At 40.4% G+C, this 24,264-nt stretch overlaps 1 protein-coding gene across 1 annotated transcript in view; it reads right to left on the bottom strand.

The window, feature by feature from the left end:
- Positions 1-24,264, bottom strand: part of TSPAN2 (tetraspanin 2) — a 62,461-nt gene that overhangs the window by 33,227 nt on the left and 4,970 nt on the right. Inside the window, 1 exon segment of the mRNA XM_074263155.1 lies at positions 6,394-6,496. Coding sequence (XP_074119256.1) covers positions 6,394-6,496 — 103 coding nt within the window.

Below are 24,264 nucleotides of genomic sequence, written 5' to 3' on the forward strand. Positions count from 1 at the left end.
TTCTGGGATGATTCTATGAGAACTAGTCCCATCCCATCCTGGGGTTCTGGGATTGATTCTATAAGAACTAGTCTCATCTTACTCTGGGATTCTGAGATTGATTCTATGAGAACTAGTCCCATCCCATCCTGGGGTTCTGGGATGATTCTATGAGAACTAGTCCCATCCCATCCTGGGGTTCTGAGATGATTCTATGAGAACTAGTCCCATCCCACTCTGGGGTTCTGGGATGATTCTATGAGAACTAGTCCCATCCCACTCTGGGGTTCTGAGATTGATTCTATAAGAACTAGTCCCATCCCACTCTGGGGTTCTGGGATTGATTCTATGAGAACTAGTACCATCCCATCCTGGGGTTCTGAGATTGATTCTATGAGAACTAGTCCCATCCCACTCTGGGGTTCTGGGATTGATTCTATGAGAACTAGTCCCATCCCATCCTGGGGTTCTGGGATGATTCTATGAGAACTAATCCCATCCCATCCTGGGGTTCTGGGATTGATTCTATGAGAACTAATCCCATCCCATCCTGGGGTTCTGGGATTGATTCTATGAGAACTAGTCCCATCCCACTCTGGGATTCTGAGATTGATTCTATGAGAATGGTCCCATCCCACTCTGGGGTTCTGAGATTGATTCTATGAGAACTAGTCCCATCCCATCCTGGGGTTCTGAGATTGATTCTATGAGAACTAGTCCCATCCCATCCTGGGTTTCTGGGATGATTCTATGAGAACTAGTCCCATCCCATCCTGGGGTTCTGGGATTGATTCTATGAGAACTAGTCCCATCCCACTCTGGGATTCTGAGATTGATTCTATGAGAACTAGTCTCATCTTACTCTGGGGTTCTGAGATTGATTCTATGAGAACTAGTCCCATCCCACTTTGGGGTTCTGGGATGATTCTATGAGAACTAGTCTCATCCCATCCTGGGGTTCTGGGATTGATTCTATAAGAACTAGTCTCATCGTACTCTGGGATTCTGAGATTGATTCTATGAGAACTAGTCCCATCCCACTCTGGGGTTCTGGGATGATTCTATGAGAACTAGTCCCATCCCATCCTGGGGTTCTGGGATGATTCTATGAGAACTAGTCCCATCCCATCCTGGGGTTCTGAGATGATTCTATGAGAACTAGTCCCATCCCATCCTGGGGTTCTGAGATGATTCTATGAGAACTAGTCCCATCCCACTCTGGGGTTCTGGGATTGATTCTATGAGAACTAGTCTCATCTTACTCTGGGGTTCTGAGATTGATTCTATGAGAACTAGTCCCATCCCATCCTGGGGTTCTGGGATGATTCTATGAGAACAAGTCCCATCCCACTCTGGGGTTCTGAGATTGATTCTATGAGAACTAGTCCCATCCCACTCTGGGGTTCTGGGATTGATTCTATGAGAACTAGTCCCATCCCACTCTGGGGTTCTGAGATTGATTCTATGAGAACTAGTCCCATCCCACTCTGGGGTTCTGGGATTGATTCTATGAGAACTAGTCCCATCCCATCCTGGGGTTCTGGGATGATTCTATGAGAACTAGTCCCATCCCACTCTGGGGTTCTGAGATTGATTCTATGAGAACTAGTCCCATCCCACTCTGGGGTTCTGGGATGATTCTATGAGAACTAGTCCCATCCCATCCTGGGGTTCTGGGATGATTCTATGAGAACTAGTCCCATCCCATCCTGGGGTTCTGGGATGATTCTATGAGAACTAGTCCCATCCCACTCTGGGGTTCTGAGATTGATTCTATGAGAACTAGTCCCATCCCACTCTGGGGTTCTGGGATGATTCTATGAGAACTAGTCCCATCCCACTCTGGGGTTCTGGGATTGATTCATGAGAACCTGTCCCATCTCACTCTGGGGTTCTGGGATTGATTCTATGAGAATGGCACCCAACTCTGGGGTTCTGGGATGATTCTATGAGAACTAGTCCCATCCCATTCTGGGGTTCTGAGATTGATTCTATGAGAATGGTCCCATCCCACTCTGGGGTTCTGAGATTGATTCTATGAGAACTAGTCTCATCTTACTCTGGGGTTCTGGGATTGATTCTATGAGAATGGTCCCATCCCACTCTGGGATTCTGGGATGATTCTATGAGAACTACATTGAAGGGGAACCTCATTCCCTGAGAAGGCAGCTGTGCTGCTTGGCAGGCAACATTTCAACTATAAATACTTAAATTAGAACTTTACAGAGACCTTGGGATTCTATTATCACTCATTTGAACTCCTCTTGTCCTTTCTTGCTTCCAGGGATTATCAGTTCTTGCCAAACACCATCTAGTCCCTGGATGCAGGGAAGCTGCCCACGCATGGGTCAGCTGTCATGGGACATTGAGCTGTCCCTTACACAGCCTCAAGCCTCTTCCCAGCAGTTTGTGGTAGCCCCAGGGAAAAAGAGAAACTAGAAATCAAGAGCTCCACTTATTTCTTTTCTTCCATTTCAATTTCTCTAGAAACTATAAGTGATAAGAGCCAGAGCAGGACTGAGTGGAGGGGGGAGAGGGTCCCTTGAGATTGACTGGGACTGCAGGGCTTGTTGTATTTCATTTGTATCCCTGGTATTTATTACAGCGCCCTGTACATTATAGTGGCTTAACAAAATGTTCATTGATTGATTGATATATTTATTTTATTGTATCTGTGGAAAGAACAAAGTCTCAGGAATTGCTACATACAGGTAACCTAAAGCCTCAGTTTCCTCACATGTAACACAAAGGAGTTGGGCAATGCAGCCTCTAAGGTCCATTCCAGATATAGATGTAATGATCCCATGATTTATGCTCCTTACAACTCTGGGGAGAGAGGTTCCTCGTTCCCATTTTTTGGACCAAGCCTGGGGTTTCTGAGTTTAGGGCTCTCCCATAAAAGACTCCACTTCCCCCACTCCATCCGTTAGGTCTTTGAGGGAAAGGACTAGCTTTTCCATTTTTCTGTATCCCTAGAAGTGCATAGTAGGTGCTTAAGAAATGTTTATTGATTGATCGATTGTTCAGTTTATATTCTTAAAGAATTGCCTGACACACTGAAAAGTGAAATCACCAGGGTCCCATAAGTAGTGTTTGTTGTTGTTTGTCCTTCATTCTGGAAGAGGACCATGACTTCGGTGAGGTGATTCCATGACATGCAAGTGAATTGGATTTAAATGAGGGAGGACAGTGCAAGTTGTTTGCCTCACTTTCCCCTCCAGAGCCATCTGGGTCCAATGGCCAGCTACAGATGAGGAGGATTGGAGATGGTCCCAATACTGAGACCAGCTACCTATCTAATGTGCCATACAGAGCTGATATTCCCATTTTACAAATGAAGAAAGTAATACTCAGAGAGGTGGTGACTTGCTTTTGGACACACAATCACTAAGTGGCAGAGGGAAGATTTGAACCCATTTATCTCTTGACCCCAACTACAGGACTCTTCCCACTCTACCATATTGCCACAGTCACAGCTGGAATTGTGTTGAGGACCACTGGTACAAGTCCTTCCTTATCATTACAGTCTCTTATATATCACATTTATTTGTGTATCTGTCCATTCCTCCAATTAGACAACAAATCATCCACAGGCAGGCTTTGTACCGTCTTTCTCTCTCTAGAGCCCTGCATGTCTTTATATCTGCCACAAAGAATAAGGGTGGCGGTCGTGGGAGTTCTCTTACTGAGGGCTGGGTCTAGCTGCATGGGGCTGGACATATAAGCAGCTGGGATACTGCCTGAGGAAGCTGAGTTCAAATCTAGCCTCGGACACACTTATTAGCTGTGTGACCTTCAGCAAGTCACTTAATCTCAGTTTGCCTCAGTGACCTCACCTGTAAAATGGAGATAATATAAACACCTGCCTTCCAGTGTTGTTGTGAGGATTTAATGAGATAATAATTTGCAAGCTCTTAGCAGGGTAACTGGCACATCAGTAAACACTGCATAAATGTTAGTTGTTATATAAACAGCCAGATGTCCCCACAACCAAATGTGGCAATTCTTTTACCTCGCTTAATGACCCAGCGCCCTGTTATTTGTACTGATACTAAATGAGACGATGCAGAATGATACAGATGTAAAAACCCTAATGCTGAAGCCAGAGAACCTTACTAAGTTACTGTGGGTGGCTCTCTTAAACCTCAGTTTCCTTAACTGCAAAGTGAGGGGCTTGGACTAGAGGGTCTTTAAAGTGCCTTCCAGATGTACAACTTTGACTCTGACTGTATGTATCACCTTCTGAGCCTTGTCCTTCAGAACTTGTGATTTTGGTGCATCTACCCCAGAGGCTCCCACCCCTGCCCCTTTCAGCTCCCAAACTAACCATGGCTTTTGATCCTGTCTTGTTTTCACTGAGATATTGCCCCCTAACCAGATAGGTAACTTCCTCCTTATCTCTCTTCCCCTCCACTAATCCAACTCATTTTTCCCAAACTGAGGAAGCTTCAATCCACTTGCCCCAGAGAACTTTGAAGAGAAGGAATAGGAACTTTAAGCCTCCTCTGAGGTGCCTTGGTGAGGATGGCTGGGACTTGGTGAGGTCCCAGGGCACCATCTTGCTGCTCATTCAGGTCACAGTTCAGCCTGTAATTCACTTGGTCCTTTTACTTGGGTGACCAATTCCCCTGCTCCCTACTTTCATGAAGCCCTTTCACTAATCACTGCCAAGCAGCTGGATGCTCTTCTATACTCTGGACTTAAAATAACCATGCACCAAAAATGAAGGCAAGAGAAGCAATTATTTTCTAAGTCACAGCTGGATTGCTCTTAACAGAAACCTTTTATTAAGTCAGGTGAGAGAATGTGAGAAGTCCATCCCATAGCCTGGGGTGATATTAGGTTAGAGATATTTTGGTAGAAGAGGCAGCATTTAGAAAATAATTTTAAAATATGGTCAGTCCCTTACTGATAAATAATTGACTGTTAATGACATTATGGCCACAGTCTCATCAGTGCCCCTTTCCCCAGAGAAGCAATGTGATAGAAGGAGAGGACGTTGAACTTGGGAGGCAGGAGGGACCTGGATTTGCCTCCTAACTCTGGCATTTATTGGCTGGGGAATCCTGGTTGAATCTCTGTTTCTCATCTATAGAATAAGAAGATTTGAGCTGGAAAGGATCACAGAATCTCAGGTCTCCAAGACTACCTTGAATCACACCTGAACAAGAATCCATTCTACACAGAAAGCGGTTGTCCAGCTTTTGCTTGAAGGCCGCCAGTGAGAAGAAACTTGCTATCTCCCATGGCAACTCAATCCACTTTGGGATGGCCATTTGTCTCAATTCCGCCTTTTTTTAAAATGAGAAACTGAGGCCATAGAGATTAAATACTTACAGAGTTATAAGACCATAGAACAGAAACTAGATCTCTGAGTTCAAATGCTACCTCAGATACTTAGTAGCTAAGTGATCCCAGCTTATTTGTTTCAGTTCCCTCAACTGTAAAATGGGGATAAAAATAGTACCAACTCCCAGGATTGTTGCGAGGCTCAAATGAGATAATATTTATAAAGTGCTGACACATTGTAGTCACTGTATAAATATCAGTTAGTATTATCATAAAGACCAGACTTGATTTTAGACCTTATCTTTTGTTTGATTGGCTACACTAAAGGAATTATTGATGATGCTCTTTCAAGCTTGATCAAATTGCTTGGACTTGTGAGGTCTCAGATTTCTGATCTATAAAAGAATGGGATTCAAAGAGGAGCTCTCTAAGATTTCCGCTAGTGCTAAGACCACATGACTGACTTTTGCAAAGCAGCCTGCGCCAACAAATCTCTGGGATATCAGGTTGTTGGGCAGTTTCTGAGGGCTTGGGTCACTGCTGACTCTCCATCCTTCTTCCTGTTGGATATTGATATGGAAATGACTTCAGAAGGGAGGCACCATTCCCCTTGGCTTTGCCACTGTACCTTAAAGAGTAGAGGGTTTGGCAAGGGTAGGGGCTGGTGGGGGATGGCTTTCCATGTGATTGGGGACTGATATCTCCTATATGTACTATCTCCTCCATTAGAATGGGAACTCCATGAGCAGAGACATTTGTATCTCTAGTGCTTTGTACACAGTAAGTACTTAATAAATGCTCATTTATTTATTTTCCCATTTCCCTCTTGGAAAAGTACAATGGAAACTGTACCAGATTGACAGGTAGCACATACAGATTCAGACACTGAGTCTAACACTGACCTTGGATAAGTATGTCCTAGAATTTCTCTGATCTTTCATTTCTTAATCTGTCAAGTGGGAATCATTATACTTTGCCATTCTCTGCCTTGCAGGGTTGGTGTGAGGAAAGAGCTCCAAGAATTAATTTTTGTTATTATTACTCCTCCTACCTTCCCCATTCCCCATCCCCGTCCCTCACCCTTGTCTATCCTAAGCTAAGTTTAGAGAACCTGGATTCACTTACCCATGTAGAAATACTCAGGAGTTTTACCCTCTGAGGACAAATCCTTCACTATGCCTCCAAACCGAAGCCACAGGCCAAAAGCAATGACAGTGGATCCTGCCAACTGAAAGATAAACAAGATCATTAATACTTGATCCAGCAGATCTGTGAAGGCAGCTAAAGGTGCTGCCAGTGTAAGGGAATGGACAAAAGGTGGATGGGAAAGGCAAGAACACCATCACTAATCAATAACAATAATAACAACCAATATTCACTGTATGGCTCTAATATTTACAAAGCACTTTCTATCTATTACCTCATTTGATCTTCACAATAGTCCTGGGAGGTAGATGCTATTATTACTATCCTTTTACAGATGAGGAAACTGAGGCAAACAGAAGTGATACAGCTAGTGTCTGAGGCTACATCTGAACTCAGGTTGTATGATAGTAACAGCTCACATTACTAGAAAGCACTTTTCAAGATTTACAAAGTATTTTCTGCACAACAACCCTTCAAGGTTTGTAGTATAGGTGTTATTATACTCATTTTTCTAAAGTCACCAAACAACTTGCTGAAGGCTCCAGAGCCAGGATTTGAACCCAGCTCTCTTGAATCCAAGTTCAGTTGCTCCATTACACTTGTTACCACAGAATAGGAAAACTGCTTTTTTTTGTTTTTCATTAGGAATTATTTAGGACAGCTGGGTGACAGTAGATAGAACACTAGACTCATCTTTATAAATTCAAATTTGTCCACAAATTTTTAGCTGTGTGATCCTGGCCAAGTCATATAATTCTATCTTAATTTCCTCAATGAACTGGAAATGGAAATGGCAAACTTTTTTATTATTTTTAATTTTTTTATTATTTTTTGCCAAGAAAAACCCAAATGGAGTCAAGAAGAGTCCCATACAACCGAACAACAACAACAAGAATTCTCCCCCACACCCTTTTCTCAAGTCTACATTGCTGGTACTTTGAGCTTAGCAGAAGACTCTCAAATAGACATGAGCCCTTTGTCATGTGGATCTACACAATGACACCACGGAGAAAGAAATGTCACTAGACACTTTGAGAGCTGCAAAGTCACACCAAGTGAAATAATCCCCTAAATCCTGGGGTGGAGAGATGGGGAAGGGGAGAAAGAGATTCACTTTTCTAAACTAAGAAAAACCCAAACCCACAAAGTAGCCGACCCATGGATCTTCTGAGTCTGCAGTCCTCAATTAGAAAGTTTCCTCAGATGTAGCCCATAACCCTTTCATCCCTCACACCCTCTCTGCCCATAGCTATTGCCCACTATACTGACGAGTGATGATGTTGCAGGAAGACAGCCCAGGCATATTTTTTTGGTTGCTATTTTGAGTTTCCATGGAAAGTGAGAAAGGAAAAAATAATTTTCTGGGAAAAAAAAAGAAAAAAAAAAAGCGTGGTCTGTGTGCCGTGTCGCCTGAAGTGGAGTCTGAATTGCTGGCCCAAGCAAAACTTGGGCAGACTCCGCAGCTGGTAGAGTAATCACTCCACTTCCTTTCTTTCACCAATCTGAAGCCTTAGATTTGAAGTCTAAGTTTTAGAAGCTAAAACTGGAAGTCTTCCTGCTCCCATAGACCTCGTCTCTCCAGAACTCTGGGATATCTGAAGACTGGCCAGTGGCCTCGAGGTTGTGAGAAGGCATGCCATGTCCTCAAACGGCCTACTTGAATTTTAATGAACTCATCGATTAACAGAAATTTATTGAGTACCAACTGTATGCAGATGAATCCTGAGATCAGAATTGACATTTTATAGTCAAACCCACATGAAAGGAACTATTTGCAAAAATCTTATTCTTTCAAGTATACATGAACACACATACACATACTTTCTCCCTCTCTCAAACATATATGAAAACATAACATATATGTTCTTTCTTTTTTCTCTTTTCCCTCTTTCCCCATTTCTCTTCTCCCTCTTTCTCTCTTCCTTTCCTCCTTCTTCCATCCTCTCTCTCTTTCTCATCCTTCTTTCCCCTTTTTTTGTCTCTTTCTCTCTGTCTTATCTCTGTCTCTGTGTTCTCTCTCTCTCTCTCTCTCTCTCTCTCTCTCTCTCTCTCTCTCTCTCTCTCTCTCTCTCTCTCTCTCTCTCTCTCTCTCTCTCTCACATATCTTCCTGGGGAAAAAAGGCTATTTATGTGAGATTCAGGAAGCCTATATGTCTCTCAATAGGAGGAGGAGGGAAAAAATGTTTCTATAACTATAATAACTAGACCTGTCCCAAAATGAAATCAACCTTTTCGAAAAATAATAGGTTCCTTCTCACTAGAGGCCATTAGACAAAGGCTTGATGGATATGCATTGACAGGTATGTTGCAAAGAACTTTCCTCCTTGGTTCCCTCTGACTAGAATTTCCTCTGAGATTTTTTCTAATTCAGGAGTTCTGTGACCTTTGAGGACTTCTTCCATGTCGGTACCTTCCTTCTTCTCCCGCTCTTCTTCTTCCAACTTCTCCTCCTTGTTCCTCCCCCCCCCCCCCAAATCCAAACTCAAATCTAAGAAGGTGACCTAAGAAAAGAAAAATAATGTTGCTCTAGCAAGGAAAAGAAAAATGAGATCACCACATCAGGAGAGTCCCAGCCAGTGGACCTTAATGTGAAATAACTGAGACACTTTAATACTAGGGAAGAAGGCTAATTGAATAATAAATATGATACATAGCTGTGGAAACAGGGCCTGCCTGCTTTTTAATATGATTTTTGTGCTTCATAGAATTTGATTTGAAAGCATGTCATGGCATCTTCATTTTCAGTCCATGAAAAGAGTGGAAAGAACTGAGCTGGACAGAGCTTGGGTTTGGAAGGAGGCAGTAATGGGATTGTGGGTTTCCCCCATGTAAATAGAGGGTTTATCCCCAAGGTTTGTGCCCTCCCTGGCCAGGACAGGAGGCTTCTTCCATGGACCCTCTGAGGAAAAAACCTCATGGCCAAAAATAACATATTTTAGCCTGTGGAATTATTTTAGGGGATGACGAGTTTTCAAAAATACAACGCAGAAATGCTATTGATAGAGGAAACCCATCCAAACCTGTAACCACGGAGAACCCTGAGGAGGAGGAGGAGGAGGGAAGGAAGTGACATGGGCAGGGAGATCCCACGGTGGGGCCACATTTTTGGAATCTCTGTACACAAACTCTAATTTATAGCTGTCTGGGATTATTCCACCCAGACGGAACACATTTGTCCACTCTGGCACTGTTGGATTTGATGCCAAATGGAAAATCAGAAGAGGGGTTGCAGTTTAAAGTCACCAGGCCACAGAGGAGCTCTGCCCTCTCTCACCCACCCCCTGAAACCACGAGGATATCCTCCAGAGTCCAGGCAATGGTGACTGACACAAATTTCATCACTATATGGCAGAAGGGAACTGTGTTGTTGGCGTGACAGCTCACCAGCATGCACATGCATCCCTGGGATGGTTCTGACCAGACTCTTTTAAACTTGGGGTGAAGGACAAAGCCAGTGATGTCTTGCAATCATGTAGTCATTTCGAGCACCAGGCTTAGAGTCAGGAAGACCTGGGGTTCAAATCCAGCCTCAGAAACTTAATACTTCTTAGCTGTGTGATCTTAAGCTAATCACTTAACCCCAATTGCCTCCCCCAAAGAAAACAGAACAAAAACCCAACAGCAACAAAACCAAAAATAGCATCAGGCATGGTTCTGGTACATTTAAATTCAACAAATCCACAAGTGCACTAGGGAAAGAGCCCGTGATTTCACCAGCACAGAGAGTTCCTTTTGTTTTACACAAACTCCCTCTATCAATGCAGACCAAAATCTATCTTTGGTTCAGTAATAAGCAGGAGCATTGCTAGGCTCAAATGAGATAATGGCTGTAAAGAGCTTTGCAAACCTTAAGACACTATATAAATACCAGTTATTGTTATTGTTGTTATTATTCTTATTAGCTTCTAGTTGCCAGGCATCCAGCTTAGTAATGACTTAATGTCTTCTACTAAAGACCTAAACTCAAGCAGAACTTACAAAGAGGTATCTGGTAAATGAACTCAGATGGGTGGTAGAGAGGGAATATGCGTGCAGACACACTTTCAAATTTAATCTCATTATTAACACTTCTAGACAAATAATAACAATAAATCAAGCTCTGACTTGTAACAGCACCAGTTTCTGAGGTGTAAATGCTCACGTTGAAAACTTATTTGCTGGCTCCAGCTAGCTCCCTGGTAATAATAAGTCCTTAGAAGTATCTGAAAGTAAACTAAAGTTGTGACTTATTTGGGATCACACAGCTAGTAGCAGAAGTGAGATTTTATTCAGATAACACATTTAGAGCCAGAAGGGATCCTGGGAGCATCAAGCCCAACAATCTTATTTTATAGATGAGGGAAAACTGAAGGAGACAAAGGTTAAGTGATATATTTCAAGTCACATAGCTAGTCTTTCTGATGCTAAATCAAGGACTTCAACCATTTGGCTGTTCCAGATGTTCCTAATTTCAAGCCTTAATCTTCCATAGAATGTTGCCTGGTATTCATAGTATTCCTAGGTTTGCCTTAGCAGGTAGGCTCCCAAGTATTTTATATTGTATACAGTTATTACTTTAAATGGAATTTCTCTTTCTATCTCTTCCTGCTGGACTTTGTTGATGTTACATAGAAATGCTGATGATTTATGTGGGTTTATTTTCTATCTTGTAACTTTGCTAAAGTTAAAAGTTTCAACTAGTTTTTTTAGTTGATTGTCTAATAAATACATGTGGACTGTTATTGTTAGGAAGAGGGCTGCAGGAAGAACCTAGCTACTCCATATTCTTCTGCAATCTAATTCCAATGCCTCCCTTTAGCATTCTTCTTTTGATGGAAGAGTTGTTATTTCCAGAAGGTGAATGATAAAATGCGTATGTTAGCTAGGAAGTCTGAAGAGCCAGGAAAGGGGTAGCCTATTCCTACAAACAAATTAACATGAGCAACTTGCTGGATCTACTGGCTATCACCTTGAAAAGCCAATGGCAGGCCCCTGAGGAAATGTAATCCAGAAGAGAGGTTTGTTGGAAAAGCATTGAGTAGGGGAGTTGCTTTAGTGGGACATTCAAGGTGAGGTTCCCCTGGCAGCAGTCAGATGACTTCATTAAGAAGAAAGCCTCATAGCCGTATTTATTAAGTCCCTACTATACACCAGGCATTGTGCTAAATGCTGAAGGTACAGAAGAAAGGAATAATGTCCCTGTTCTCTAAGAGTGTACAGTATAATGGAAGGAGATAGCATCTAAGCAATTAAATTCAAAAAAGATATATACAAGATAAATTGGAGATAATCCACAGAAGGAAGATAATAGCATTAAGGGGGATTGAGAAAGAGTATTAGAATTGGAAAGAACCATAGAAGATATATGGGCCATTTAGCTCATTTTACAGATAGGGCCACTAAGACCTAGAGAGGATAAGTGATTTGTTTAGCATGATGCCTTGTACGTAGTATAGGGACATAATATGTTCATGTTCAGTTTAATTGACTAGCCAAGGTTTTGTTACTCAGAGCTCTTGACTCTAGTTCTGCTGCCTCTTTCTTTGCCTGGAATGCTTTTCCTTTTTTAGGAATTTCCAGCTCCTTTCTGGGTCACTGAGCTCCTCCCAATCTCATTGTCGAGTCCTCGGATCTTTAGTGCTCCCTCACACCCAAGAATTTCATATTTTGCATTAGATTGTGAACTCCTAGAGGCAAGGGACTATTTTTTTGCCCCTTTTTGTATCCCCAGTGCTCGACACAAAATAGGTGCTTAATACACTTTTTTTTTCAGTTGGATTCAACTTTTTGTGATTCTATTTGGGGTTTTCTTGGCAAAGATCCTGGGGTAGTTTGCCATTTCTTTCTTCGGTAATAAAAATTTCTTGATTTTATTTACTTATCTGCGCACATGCTATTTCTTACCAGTAGCAAGGAGACTTCCTCAAGATAAGGAACCATTTTCATGTTACCAATGCCTTGAAGAGGCTCCACGATGAAAAGAGCACTGGTCTCAGTCAACTAACATTTTTAGAATCAGAATGAGAAGACCTGGGTTCAAGACTTGCTTCTGACATATACTGCCTCTGTCACTTATGGTCTTATGGTCAGGACCATAAATGGCACAGAAGGTGTGGATTGGTATTGGAGGAGGAACTTTCTTTATCTGAGAGTCCCAATATCAATTAAATCACAAGTCTAGGCCCTACTCCTATTCCCTATTTCCTAGAACAGAGTATAGCACATAATAGGTGCTTAATAAATGCTTGTTGAATTAAATACTTTGGGAAAAATTTATGGTAGAAACACTATTACTTTTTTTTTTAATTAAAGCTTTTTATTTACAAAGCATATGCATGGGTAATTTTTCAACTCTGACCCTTGCTTGCAAAGCCTTCTGTTCCAAATTTTCCCCTCCTTCTCCCTATCCCCTCCCCTACATGGCAGGTAGTCCAATATATGTTAAATGAAACACTATTACTTTTGCAGGGACTTCTATGATTTCCACAAGTCAAAGAGGCAGGTTGCAACCCACACGAGATGGGCTTTGATATCATTATTTGAGCCCGAAGGATCCTTACTTTCAACAACCAATGCCCAAAATAACACCAGCATTTGAAAATGGGACAACTGTAAGCGGTTGGGAAAATTATGTTCACTGTTTATGCAAGGAAGAGAAGGAAGATGGAAAATACTAATGGAAACATATCAGTGGAAGAATTTGTCAGTGCCATCCAAACCAAGAGAGGATTGTATATTTTCATGTGTAATTTATAAGAAGAAGCTGGATCTCAAGAATTTCAGTAGCTAACTATATTTCAGAGAATTTTCAGAATATGAAATTACAAATTACAAGCACATGTCTTTAGAACATAAACTGCCTCTTCAAGAATTTTTTTTTTAAATCAGAATAGAAGAATCCCAGAAGGGATTAGAAAGCATTTAGGCAAAGTGGATAAACAAAAATATTTCCTTTAGGTATGGCCATCTGCCCAAACCATGTCAATTAGAATGAATAAGAATTTCTTAATGGATTTCAATTTTATTATCCACTTTTCTGAGGATTGTTGATTAAGTGACTATATTTGAGTGTGTTTAATATTAATTGCCAATTAACTTCTACAGCATTTCTTGTTCACATTGCCACCATCCTCATTCAGGCTGGCCCTTATCATGTCAGGTACCTTTAGTGTCTCTCTGCCCTTATTCCTTCTCCTTCTTCATCACCACTGGTTGAATAAAACACAGCTCTGAACACATTACTAGAAATCTTCACAGGTTCCTCATTGTTTAGCGTATAGAGCATAAATTCCTTCTTTAACCTCCCACAATCTGGACTCAACTATCTTCTTTTCTATGATTCTGTTGAGCCTGGATTGTTTAATGTATGCTCTGTGTCACTATCTCCCTTCTCATCCTGCTCTCTTCCAAGTTCTTTCTTCATACCAATGCTCTTAAGGGATTTAGAATATAATTGGGAAGAAGGAACTAAGACATGTACATAATGGACACCCCCCTCGTCATCTCCATCTTTCAAAACATCTCCCTTCTTACACAGGACAACCTTGGATGACACTTCCCTTATTGATACCTTTTTTTGATTTACCTCATCTAAAAGTGATTTCTATTTTCCATGAGATTTAACATTAGGTACCTTGCCTATATGATTATCATTCTAATTTGTATAACAGTAATTTGTGGCCATTATATCTTATTTAAATGATAAACTCTTCGAGGGAAAGGGCTGTATTTTTATTTGATCATTGCAGTCCTATCCTTATTAAAATGGTTATTATAGAGAAGGCAATGGTGAGGATCATGGTGTGGATAAGCAGGCTGAAACTTAGAACCAATGAGGAAATCTCTAGAAGAACAGGAGTGAAAGTGATAATCAGAGAAATGTATAATAGGAAGAAAAGATGGGCTGGTGATGTATCAAGGGTGAGGGATGACAGATGGGATGGCCAGAATTTTCCCCTGGTATCCTAGTGATATCAGGAGAAAATAAGGAATGCCCCAAGCATGTTAAGTTGACCCTCTTAGACAAACTTCTGGGAGAACATGGACAAGAGTCACAGAATAGACAAGCACAAATGGGCTGTGATCTGTGGAGAGAACTTCCAAGTGGATGAGATCACTGATTCATGTGCTACATGTTGTTGTTGAATTAGATCAAAGTGAAGGAAATCTAAGACTGCTTTATGATTCACAAGCATGGTTAGATTGTTAATCCAAGCAACTAAATGATATGCTGGGTTGGGAGTTAGGAAGATTCAGAAACTTCCTAGCTATGAAACCTGGGCAAGTTATATCAGTCTGTCTGCCTCAGTTTTCTCATTTGAAAAATGAAATAACAATGATACCAGCTTCCCAGAATTTCTGTAGGGATATTCTTTGCACATCTTGAAGTGCTATATAAATGCCAGTTAATATTATTGTTGTTATTAGATTATCTTAATGGGTATTTAATCAATTGTGCTAATTAGGGAAGTCACTTTTCCTTTGTAAGGTTCAATGATTTCTGCTGTAAAATGAGGAGGGTGGAGCAGATGATCTCTGGGTCCAACTAGCCCCAACCTTCTGTGAACAATAATGGTACTTTGAGCTCTTTGAGATTAAAGAGCCTGACAAATGGATCTGTGGGAGTAGAAACTCTGCTTAATGTGGTAATTTATTCATCTACTTCTAGCATAGCTGCTCAACTTTAATCATCAGGCCTAATAGTGTTACTCCAATCAGACAGCCAGAAGGTCTTGAAAATACTATTCACAGTACTTATACAGCATCAACATTTCTCCAAAAGGTCTTTCTTCAAGAGATACTTGAGGAAACTTCTTAAATAAGGGTTATCGTATCTCCTAAGTCTGCCTTTGGCTAACCCATCTGAACATCTTTATACAAGGCTGGAGATAGAGAACCTGAGTTCTAATTCTGATTCTGCTACTTCCTAAGTATGTGATCTTGACAATAAATAGAAGGGATTTTTTTTCCCTTGGGAATGGGTTGGACTAGATGTATTTTAGGTCCTTTCCTGCTCTGAGATTCTAATTCTGAGTATTTCTGGACCTCAGTTTCATCATCTGCAAAATAGTCACATTTCTCTAAGGTTCCTTCCAGATCAAAGTTCTAGGATTCTTTGAACTTGCATGTCAGCAGTAGTGACAGAGAGCCATCATGCGTCCTGGAAGTAAGAAAATACTGATAAAAAACACTGGGTTCAAGAATTCAAGTTTGCTCTGGAAACACTATATAAATACTTCTGGAAGTACTTTAGAAACCTTCAGCCAAATATAGTCACTCAAATTCTCCCCCAGTGGGAAAAAATGGTAACATGGGTCCTGTATAACTAACAATTCATAATCCTAAGGGTCTCTGTAATTTTTCTGGACAAGTCAAGTCATTTTAGTATAGGGGATGAGAAATTTCCTTCCACCAAAGCAGATAACAAATATCTCATAATTCAATAAATCATGGAGCGTTATTACCTGGAATCCCTGAGATTCTAAGTAATTTGCCCAGAATCACCAGTATGTATCAGGGGAAAGATTTGAACCCAGTTTTTGGCTCTTTCTGACTTTGTGGCAATTTAGTTCAGATATTATAGATATTACCTTTTATGGGTGAGGAAACTAAGATTCAGAGAGTTTAAGTGAATTGCCCATGGTCACATAACTGGTAAACGACAAGAGAAAAATTGGGAATCAAGTCTCTCCCAGATCCCACTCCAATGTTCTGTCCAGCACGCTCCACCATTTTATATACAGCTTAGTCTGCCTTAATCTCTACTGTAAATTCAAATAACAGCGAAAACATCATCTCAGGCCTAGAGCTGTCTTCATTAAAAGCTTTTACTTGATAATTGCTCTTGTTGAGAAATCAGATCACAGATGGGAGTTGCATTGCAGGGCACTCTTTCTAATTCTGGTCACAAAAACCATTAGGAGTCACAAATAAGAAGCACAATTGCTCTAGGACCTGATGTGGCATTTTTTCAAGGAAGAAGAAAAAGCAGGTTCTTCTCCTATTATTATGCAGTATCAAAATTGGGGAGATGGCAGGAGAGGGGTATGAATATAGGAGATTTGAGAGAAAAAAACCAACATCCTGGAAACAAATATATTGCTTTCACGTGGAAAAGAATCCAAAGGACCACTCAGCTCAGTTTTTCCCAGCAGGTCTAGGTGAGGTAAAATTGGGTAAGATGCTAATGGTTCATTAGTCTGGAAATATAAAATGCTGAAAGTACACTGAGCTGCTAAGTTATACTTCTCTCCTCATGCTCTGCATGAGGCTTTCTGTGAAGTTCCTGGAGGACCAGCTCCATTGCATCCTGGGCCATCTCTAGTTGTCCAGATTTCTGTCTGGCCACTGGACCCAGATGGATCTGGAGGGGAAAGTGACCTTCACAGCCCTCCCTCCACCACTTAAATCCAACTCACTTGCATGTCATGGCATTAGCTTCCTGATGTGAGAACAAAGGATAACAACCACCAAAACAACAACAGCAATAGCAGCAACAGTAGCAACATCATCTTCAGATCAGGTTATATTTATATATAGTCAACATTTGATTCTCTGAACTAGAAAAGCAGCAGATATAAAGTCTAAATTGTTACTATATGATCTTGGTGTGAAAGATACATTTTCTTTTTTTCCCTCCAGTTGACAAATTCTGCTTGATATGAACCAGGGATTTTTAACTTTTGGGGTTATGAATCCCTTTGGAAATCTGGTGAATTCTATGGACCCCTTCACATAGGAATATTTTTAAAGGCATAAAATGAAATATATAGGATTACAAAGACAACTAATTATATTGAAATATAGTTATAAATATATAGCTGTATATATAAAACCAAATACATAGATACCAGGTTAAGAGTGCCAGATCTACATTATATACTTCAACAACAATACCATATGATGATCAATTCTGATGGACATGGCCCTCTCCAACAATGAGATGAAACAAATCAGTTCCAATAGAGCAGAAATGAACTGAACCAGCTACACCCAGTGAAAGAACTCTGGGAGATGATTATGAACCACTACATAGAATTCCCAATCCCTCTATTTTTGTCCGCCTGAATTTTTTATTTCCTTCACAGGCTAAATGTACACTATTTCAAAGTCCTATTCTTTTTGTTCAGCAAAACAACTGTTTGGTCATGTATACATATATTGTATTTAATTTATACTCTAACATATTTAACATGTATTGGTCGACCTGCCATCTGGGGGAGGAAAGAGGGGAAAAAATGGAACAAATGGTTTGGCAATTGTCAATGTTGTAAAATTACCCATGCATATATCTGGTACATAAAAACTATTAAAAAAAAAAAAGAATACCCAATCTAGGGACAGCTAATTGGTTCAGTGGATAGAGTACAGTCCTGAAGTCAGGAGGACCTGAGTTCAAATCTGACCTCAGACACTTCCTAGCTGTGTGACCCTGGGCAAGTCATTTAATCCCAACTGTCTCAGAAAAAAAAAAGTACTGGATCCCAATTATGAAAATTATTTGAAATAGTATTTTCTATTAAAATTAACATGCATTCCTTGAATATGTATCATTTGACAATAGAATGGAAGTGATAAGGGTATGAATGATAGTGGAGGAAGAAACTAAAATGTTAGCTTTAAAAAGGGATTCTTTATGCTGCCATACTGACATATCCCATATTCCTATCAATCAGCAAGTAAAGTCTAGAATTACTGTGATATTAAAATTTAAAACAACCACTACAACAAACCTGTCCAAATCAGAAGGAGGAAGATAAATTCTCTTCATTCTTAAATTGTCAGGGTGAAGAGAAATGACTATCTTTTTTTCCTCCCTTTTATAACACTGTCCCCCATAGTTTCTGGCACAACATCATGCATGCTATGGGTCAAAGACGAAAAAAATGACTGCCCTCAAGATGGGTTGTGAGGATCCATTAATTGATGTCTTCCCCTTCAGTTTTTCTTACATTCTCTTATTAGCAAGGACATTGCTAAGGGCATTAAATGAGAGAGAGAGAGAGAGAGAGAGAGAGAGAGAGAGAGAGAGAGAGAGAGGGAGAAGAGTGTGTGTGTGTATCTGGAGGTGTCTATATATACATACACACATCTACACATACATACATACATACCATACACATATAGACAGCTAGGTGGCACAGTGAATAGAATGAATGCTAATTTTAGAATCAGGAAGCCCTGAATTCAAATCTGCCTCAGACACTACCTAGCTGTATGACCCTGGGCAGTTACCTTAATCCTGTTTGCCTCAGGTTCCTCATCTTTAAAACAAGCTGGAGAAGGAAACAGCAAATCACTCCAGTATTTGCCACGAAAACCCAAAATGGGGTCATGAAAAATTAAATTCTACTGAAAATAACAACAAATATGGATAGATAAATATGTAGCTCTGTAGGTAGATACAGTTTCTTGTTTTCTAGATTGCCAACATTTCTGCTATTCATGATTGTTTTCACCATTTTTAGCCATGCCAGGAGTTGAAAGCAAATAAAGAAAAAAAATGTTTCAGGAAAATATTGGTTTAGACATGAGCAGGAGTGTTGGTGGCAACAGTTCTCTGTGGTCAGCCCAGTTAGCATTATCTAGGCAAAATATATGCTATGAAAAAGCTAGCTTGGACAGCGTTCACTAGGAAACATTGGCTTATAGCTTGGGTTTTGATAGTGCTTTTCCTCTATAGCATTTTCACGGTGACTCATTCGGCTTCACCACATCCTTATGAGCTCAGTAAGGCAAGCGGTATCTCCTCTTCTGCAGAAAGGGAGACGTTGGGTTTAAATGCCTGCCTAAAGACAGGCAGGTCAATGGCCAAGTTTGTTTAGCACCCAGAACTTCTGCCTCTTCTTGTAGGTCAAATTCTGCTTGATATGAACCAGGGATTCTTAACTTTTGAGGTTTTATAAATTCCTTTGGAAATCTGGTGAATTCAATGGTTCCCTTCTCATAATAATGTTTTTTAAAGGCATAAAATGAAATATATAGGATTACAAAGGCAACTAATTATATTAAAATATAGTTATAAAAATATATAGTTGTATATATCATGCTCTTACAGAAGGGGTCAGAAACCCAGGGCACACTTGCCCCCTAGAGCTCTCTGCCAAGAGGCAGAGGCTCAGAGCTTTGGTTTGCTTGGTGTCTCTGGTGTTATTTCTGCCAATCAGCTTCTTTGGGCAGGATGCCCACAGGAGCCGATGAGGCTGCCAAGGCTCCCCCACTTTCCACACAGGAGAACTACTGTTGCCCCAACTGGGCCCTTGACCCGGCACTTATGAGTCGCTACCACCAACCATCTTTGCCAATCTGTTTCTCCCCAAGTAACAACAGGGAGAAAGAGAAGCCTGACAACATATCTCTTTGGGAAACTTGGACTAAATGAATCCATTCAATTCTCCTTATTCTAGTCCATCCACTGAATAGATCTTTTTAAAATCCTAAGTCTGACTATCTCACCTGCCCCTCTCCCCCATTCCGTAAACTGCAATGGCTTCCTATCATTTCCAGGATCAAATATATTTATTATATTTATAAAAATATTATGTTTATAAAATAAAAATATATTTTAAAATGGGGTTCATGGGCCTCTATAACCTGTCCCTCTTGTACCTTTCCAGGATCCTTACATAAGATTTACCACTATCTCTTGTGCAATACAATCACCCTGACCTCCTTGTTGTTCCTTAAACAAAACTCTCTTTGCAGACTCTGGGCATTTCCCCTGGCAATCCCCCATACCTAGAATGCTCTATTTCCTCATGTGTGCCTTCTAGCTTTCCTGGTTTCTTTTAAGTTTCCACTAAAATCCCACCTCCTACAAGGAGACTTTCCTGAATCTCCTTCATGATAATGTCTTCTTCTCTGTTGATTCACTCTAATTTATCCTGCAAAGAGCTGGTTTCTATATAGTGACTTCCATTTGTATTCTCAGGGCTTAGCACAGAATAGGAGCATAATAAGTATGTGTTGACTATGTGCTAGATATGGAATGATTTTTTTTCTGTCTCGGACTTATGATTTCATGGAACTCCAAGTGTGAAGACTCCCTCCCCTGATGCAGATCTGTAACTGGTTTGTAACTTGCACTCATTGATTGCTCAGATTACTACTTGGTATCAGAGACAGGACTTAACCAGCTCTTCCTGACTTCATGGTTAGGTGCTTTTCACACACTGGGGATACAAAAATAAAAAGAAGAAATGGTTCACTTTCATGATTGTGACCTTATAGAGGAAGAAGAAATACCGGGTTGGCAATCAGGAGGACAGGGTTCAAAATCTACCTTGAACACTTTTGTGAAATTTTAGGCCAGTCTCTTAACCCTATAGGCAACCAATGGACAGAGCACTGGGTCTGGAGTTAAGAGGACCCGAGTTCAAAACCACTCCAGAATTTTTGCCTAGAAAACCCCAAATAGGGTCCCAGAAAGTAAAAATACACTGAAGTAGCTCAACCATAACTTTACCCTCTCTGCCCCAGATTTCTCCCCTGAGGCATGAAGGAGTTGGACCAAGTCTCTTTCAGTCCTATCATTCTGAGAGTTTCTCACCATCTCTATGATATCAATAATAGAAATGCTAATGCTGCATTAAGGTTGAAATTTTATGCTACATAAGAAATACTTCCCAAACATCAATAGTTTGGCTTGCCATTATTTAATTGTTACTGTTTTTAAATTCTGGAATTTAGCCTCAAAATGTGGGGCTTTTAAAAAAATTCTCTTTAGTTTTTCAAGAATAAGAGAAAAGATGGAAAATGATGTTTTTATGGGAGAGAACCCCAACCCCACACTATTTTAGTTATTCCCTTTAGCTCATTCAAAAAATAGTTTTCGTTCAATTCAATTCATTTTCATTCAAAAAAATACAATCTTTCTTTGTTCCAGTATAATGTAAGGCATTATATGACAGACATTGTTTCCCATTAGTCTTTGTCTTAGTGTCTAGTGCAGTGCTTACTTGAGGAAAATCAAGGCAATCTGGTTGAAATGCCAAGTAAAGGAAGAGGAGTAATGAATAACAAGGTTGGAAAGGTAAGTTGGGGTCAGGTTGTAAAGGACCTTAAAAGTAAATGGGATTTTGCTAAATACTAAATACTAAAGGCAAAAGGGAGACACTGGGTAGTTTATTATGCAGGACACAGATGTGGTCAGATCTGCACTTCAGGAAAATCACTTTAGCAGTTATATAGAGGATAGAGACTGAGATTTGAGACGGAGATCGATTAGGAGGATATTGTAAAAGTCCATGTGGAAAGTATTGAGGATCCAAGTAAAGATAATGGTTTAAAGGAAGATGAATACAAGAGTATTTTGAGAGACAGAAATGGAAAATTTGGCAAGTGACTGGATATGAGGGATGAAAGAAAGTAAGAAGGTGAGAATATCACTGAGGTTGTGAACTTGGCGGGGGGTGATGCTCTGAACAGATAAAGATGTTTGAAAGAAATGAGTTCTAGGGAAAAGATAACGAATTCTGTTTCCAACATAGTTTTGTCTGAGATTCCTCTGATATCTAATTTGAAAAATCCAATTAGGCAATAGAGATTGAGCCCTGGAGCCCAGGAGAGAGACGAGGGCTGTCTTTTCTGGGAAAGGAGTTCTCCATGCTTCATTTTATTCATTCCTTGACTCTCTTCAGAATCTTCCTCCTTGTGCTTCTGCCTTTCTACAGTATTAGATGATCCAGGACCTTAAATTCTTGACTTCTTAGATCTACTCCAATCCTCTTAATTTAGCTAAACTTATCCTCTGGAAGATTATCTTCTCCTATGTTGTCTCTATCTTGAAAAAATTCAGTAGATGCCACTGGACAATACTTTTTAAAGTACCTAGAATAATTCTGCTTCTTTTCCACCCTGAAAAAGTACAAAAACCTAAGAAGCGTCTATGGGCAACTAAGCAAAATGCTTTGAAGCTGTGGGAGACTGGTTCATTAGTAGTAGGGGTCCCAATACTAATAATGCAAAGCTTTCCAAATGAGTCTTCTGTCTTCCAAGTCATCCTTAATACGAATGTCAGAAAAATCTTTCTTATGTATAAATCATATTGCTTCTCCACTCAAATACCCAGTGACTCCCTATTACCTACTGGTGAAATTCAAATTTCCTTACTTGTATCCAAGGCCCCTCACAATTTTCCTACCCTTATCCTCCTTTACTTCCTTCCACATATTATTTTGTGTTCTTGCCAAACTGGACAACTCTTGGCTCCAGGAACACACACTAGGCTTTCCTGTTTTGGTGTCTTTGCTTTGGCTTTTTGATATCCCATGTCCTTCCCTCATCTCTTCACCTGTCCAGCTCTTACTCTTCCCTTAAAGGACAGTGCAAATGCTACTTCCCTTGCAGAGTTCCTCCCAGTTGGGCACAACTTTCCTCATCAGATTTCACATAACACTCTTATTTCATAACTTTCTAGTATAACTGCCTAGCATCGTGAAATTCTGGGTATTAAAGCTATCTGCTTTAATACCTTATTCCCCAATTAGGATGTAACCATTTTGAGGGGAGAAACTGGTATATGTATACTTTAATTTTCATCCCCTTCCTCTCCCCCCCTTACCCAGTCCTTACTTAGTACAGTGTTCTGTACACAGCAGAGGCTTAATGATATATGTTTGGTATATTGTATTACAGTTATTTTTTTACTCACAGATCTCTCAGAAAGCAAGTTATAAAACCACAGATACTATCTCTTGACATTACATTGCAGCTGGATTAAGTGGGGGACGAGATAGGATGTGAGCTGAAATTACTAGGAAAAAAAATCCATTTCTAATTCAATGACATTAATGATTCCAATGTGAAATATTAAAATTAATTAATGGATCTTGCTTGGAGTTCTAGAAAGAGTGTGGACTTGAGAGGCAGGAGATCCTTGGAATTGAATCTTATTTCTGACTTCTGTGACTCTGGGAAAATTTCTTAATCTCTCTGAGACTCAGTTTCCTTAACTGAAAAATGGGGATAATATTTTTACTGCCTATTCCTCTCACAGGGATGTGGCGAGATCCAAATGACTTGTGCTTTGTAACACTTAATGGGCTACATAAATGTCAGCGTTATCATCCTTGTCACCATGATTTTCTCTTCTCCACCCCGAGGGTGATAGCGGCATGCTCTCTATCTCCATTGCCCCACGAGCAAGGGTCAAAAGCAAAGTGGAACGGCTCTGTTTGCCATATATGGCATCTGACTTTCATCATCTGAGTAGCTCTGTTTCCTGTTGGGTCAGTATAGCCTCAAGAGCCCAGGGTACAGAGCACAATGTGAGGAAAATGCTGAGCTCACAACAATATACCAAGGAATAAACAGCTCTTAGGTTTGTCTTTAAATCACCGTAAGTGGACAGGGTGGGTGGTGGCGTGTTATTCATATTGCTATGCAACAGGGGAAAAAAAATAAAGGTGATTTCACCAACAGCCCCAGGAATACTTTGTTCTATCTGTCTGAATTTAGACATGCTAGAGGGAGGGCTTTCATGTCAGACATCAGCCACAATATCAGAAAGTAATTCCAGGCTAGTGATTGCTGATTGTTGATTTTTTCCCCTCTTGAAATTCCACAGTGAATATATTTAGAGGCGCTCAGGGAAGGGAGTATGCTGTCAGAATGGGTTTGATAGAGTTCAATGTTTATAAAGCCAGGATCAGAATCTTGGAAACCAACTTGCCAGCAGGATACAAAATGATTCCTCAAGTTGTGGATTAAAAAAAACTACACCTTGTAGAAAAGGCTCAGGGCCAGCCATGACATTGGAGGATGGAGAGATCCTAAAAAGGAAGAGGAAGCGTTGCCCTGTAGAATTCAGGGAGCATGTGTCTCAGGAGGGCTCAGGGGTACCTGAATACCTATGTAAATAAAAGATGTTTA

The sequence above is a fragment of the Sminthopsis crassicaudata genome, chromosome 4, assembly GCF_048593235.1.
Source record: "Sminthopsis crassicaudata isolate SCR6 chromosome 4, ASM4859323v1, whole genome shotgun sequence".
In the NCBI taxonomy this organism is placed as follows: Eukaryota; Metazoa; Chordata; class Mammalia; order Dasyuromorphia; family Dasyuridae; genus Sminthopsis; species Sminthopsis crassicaudata.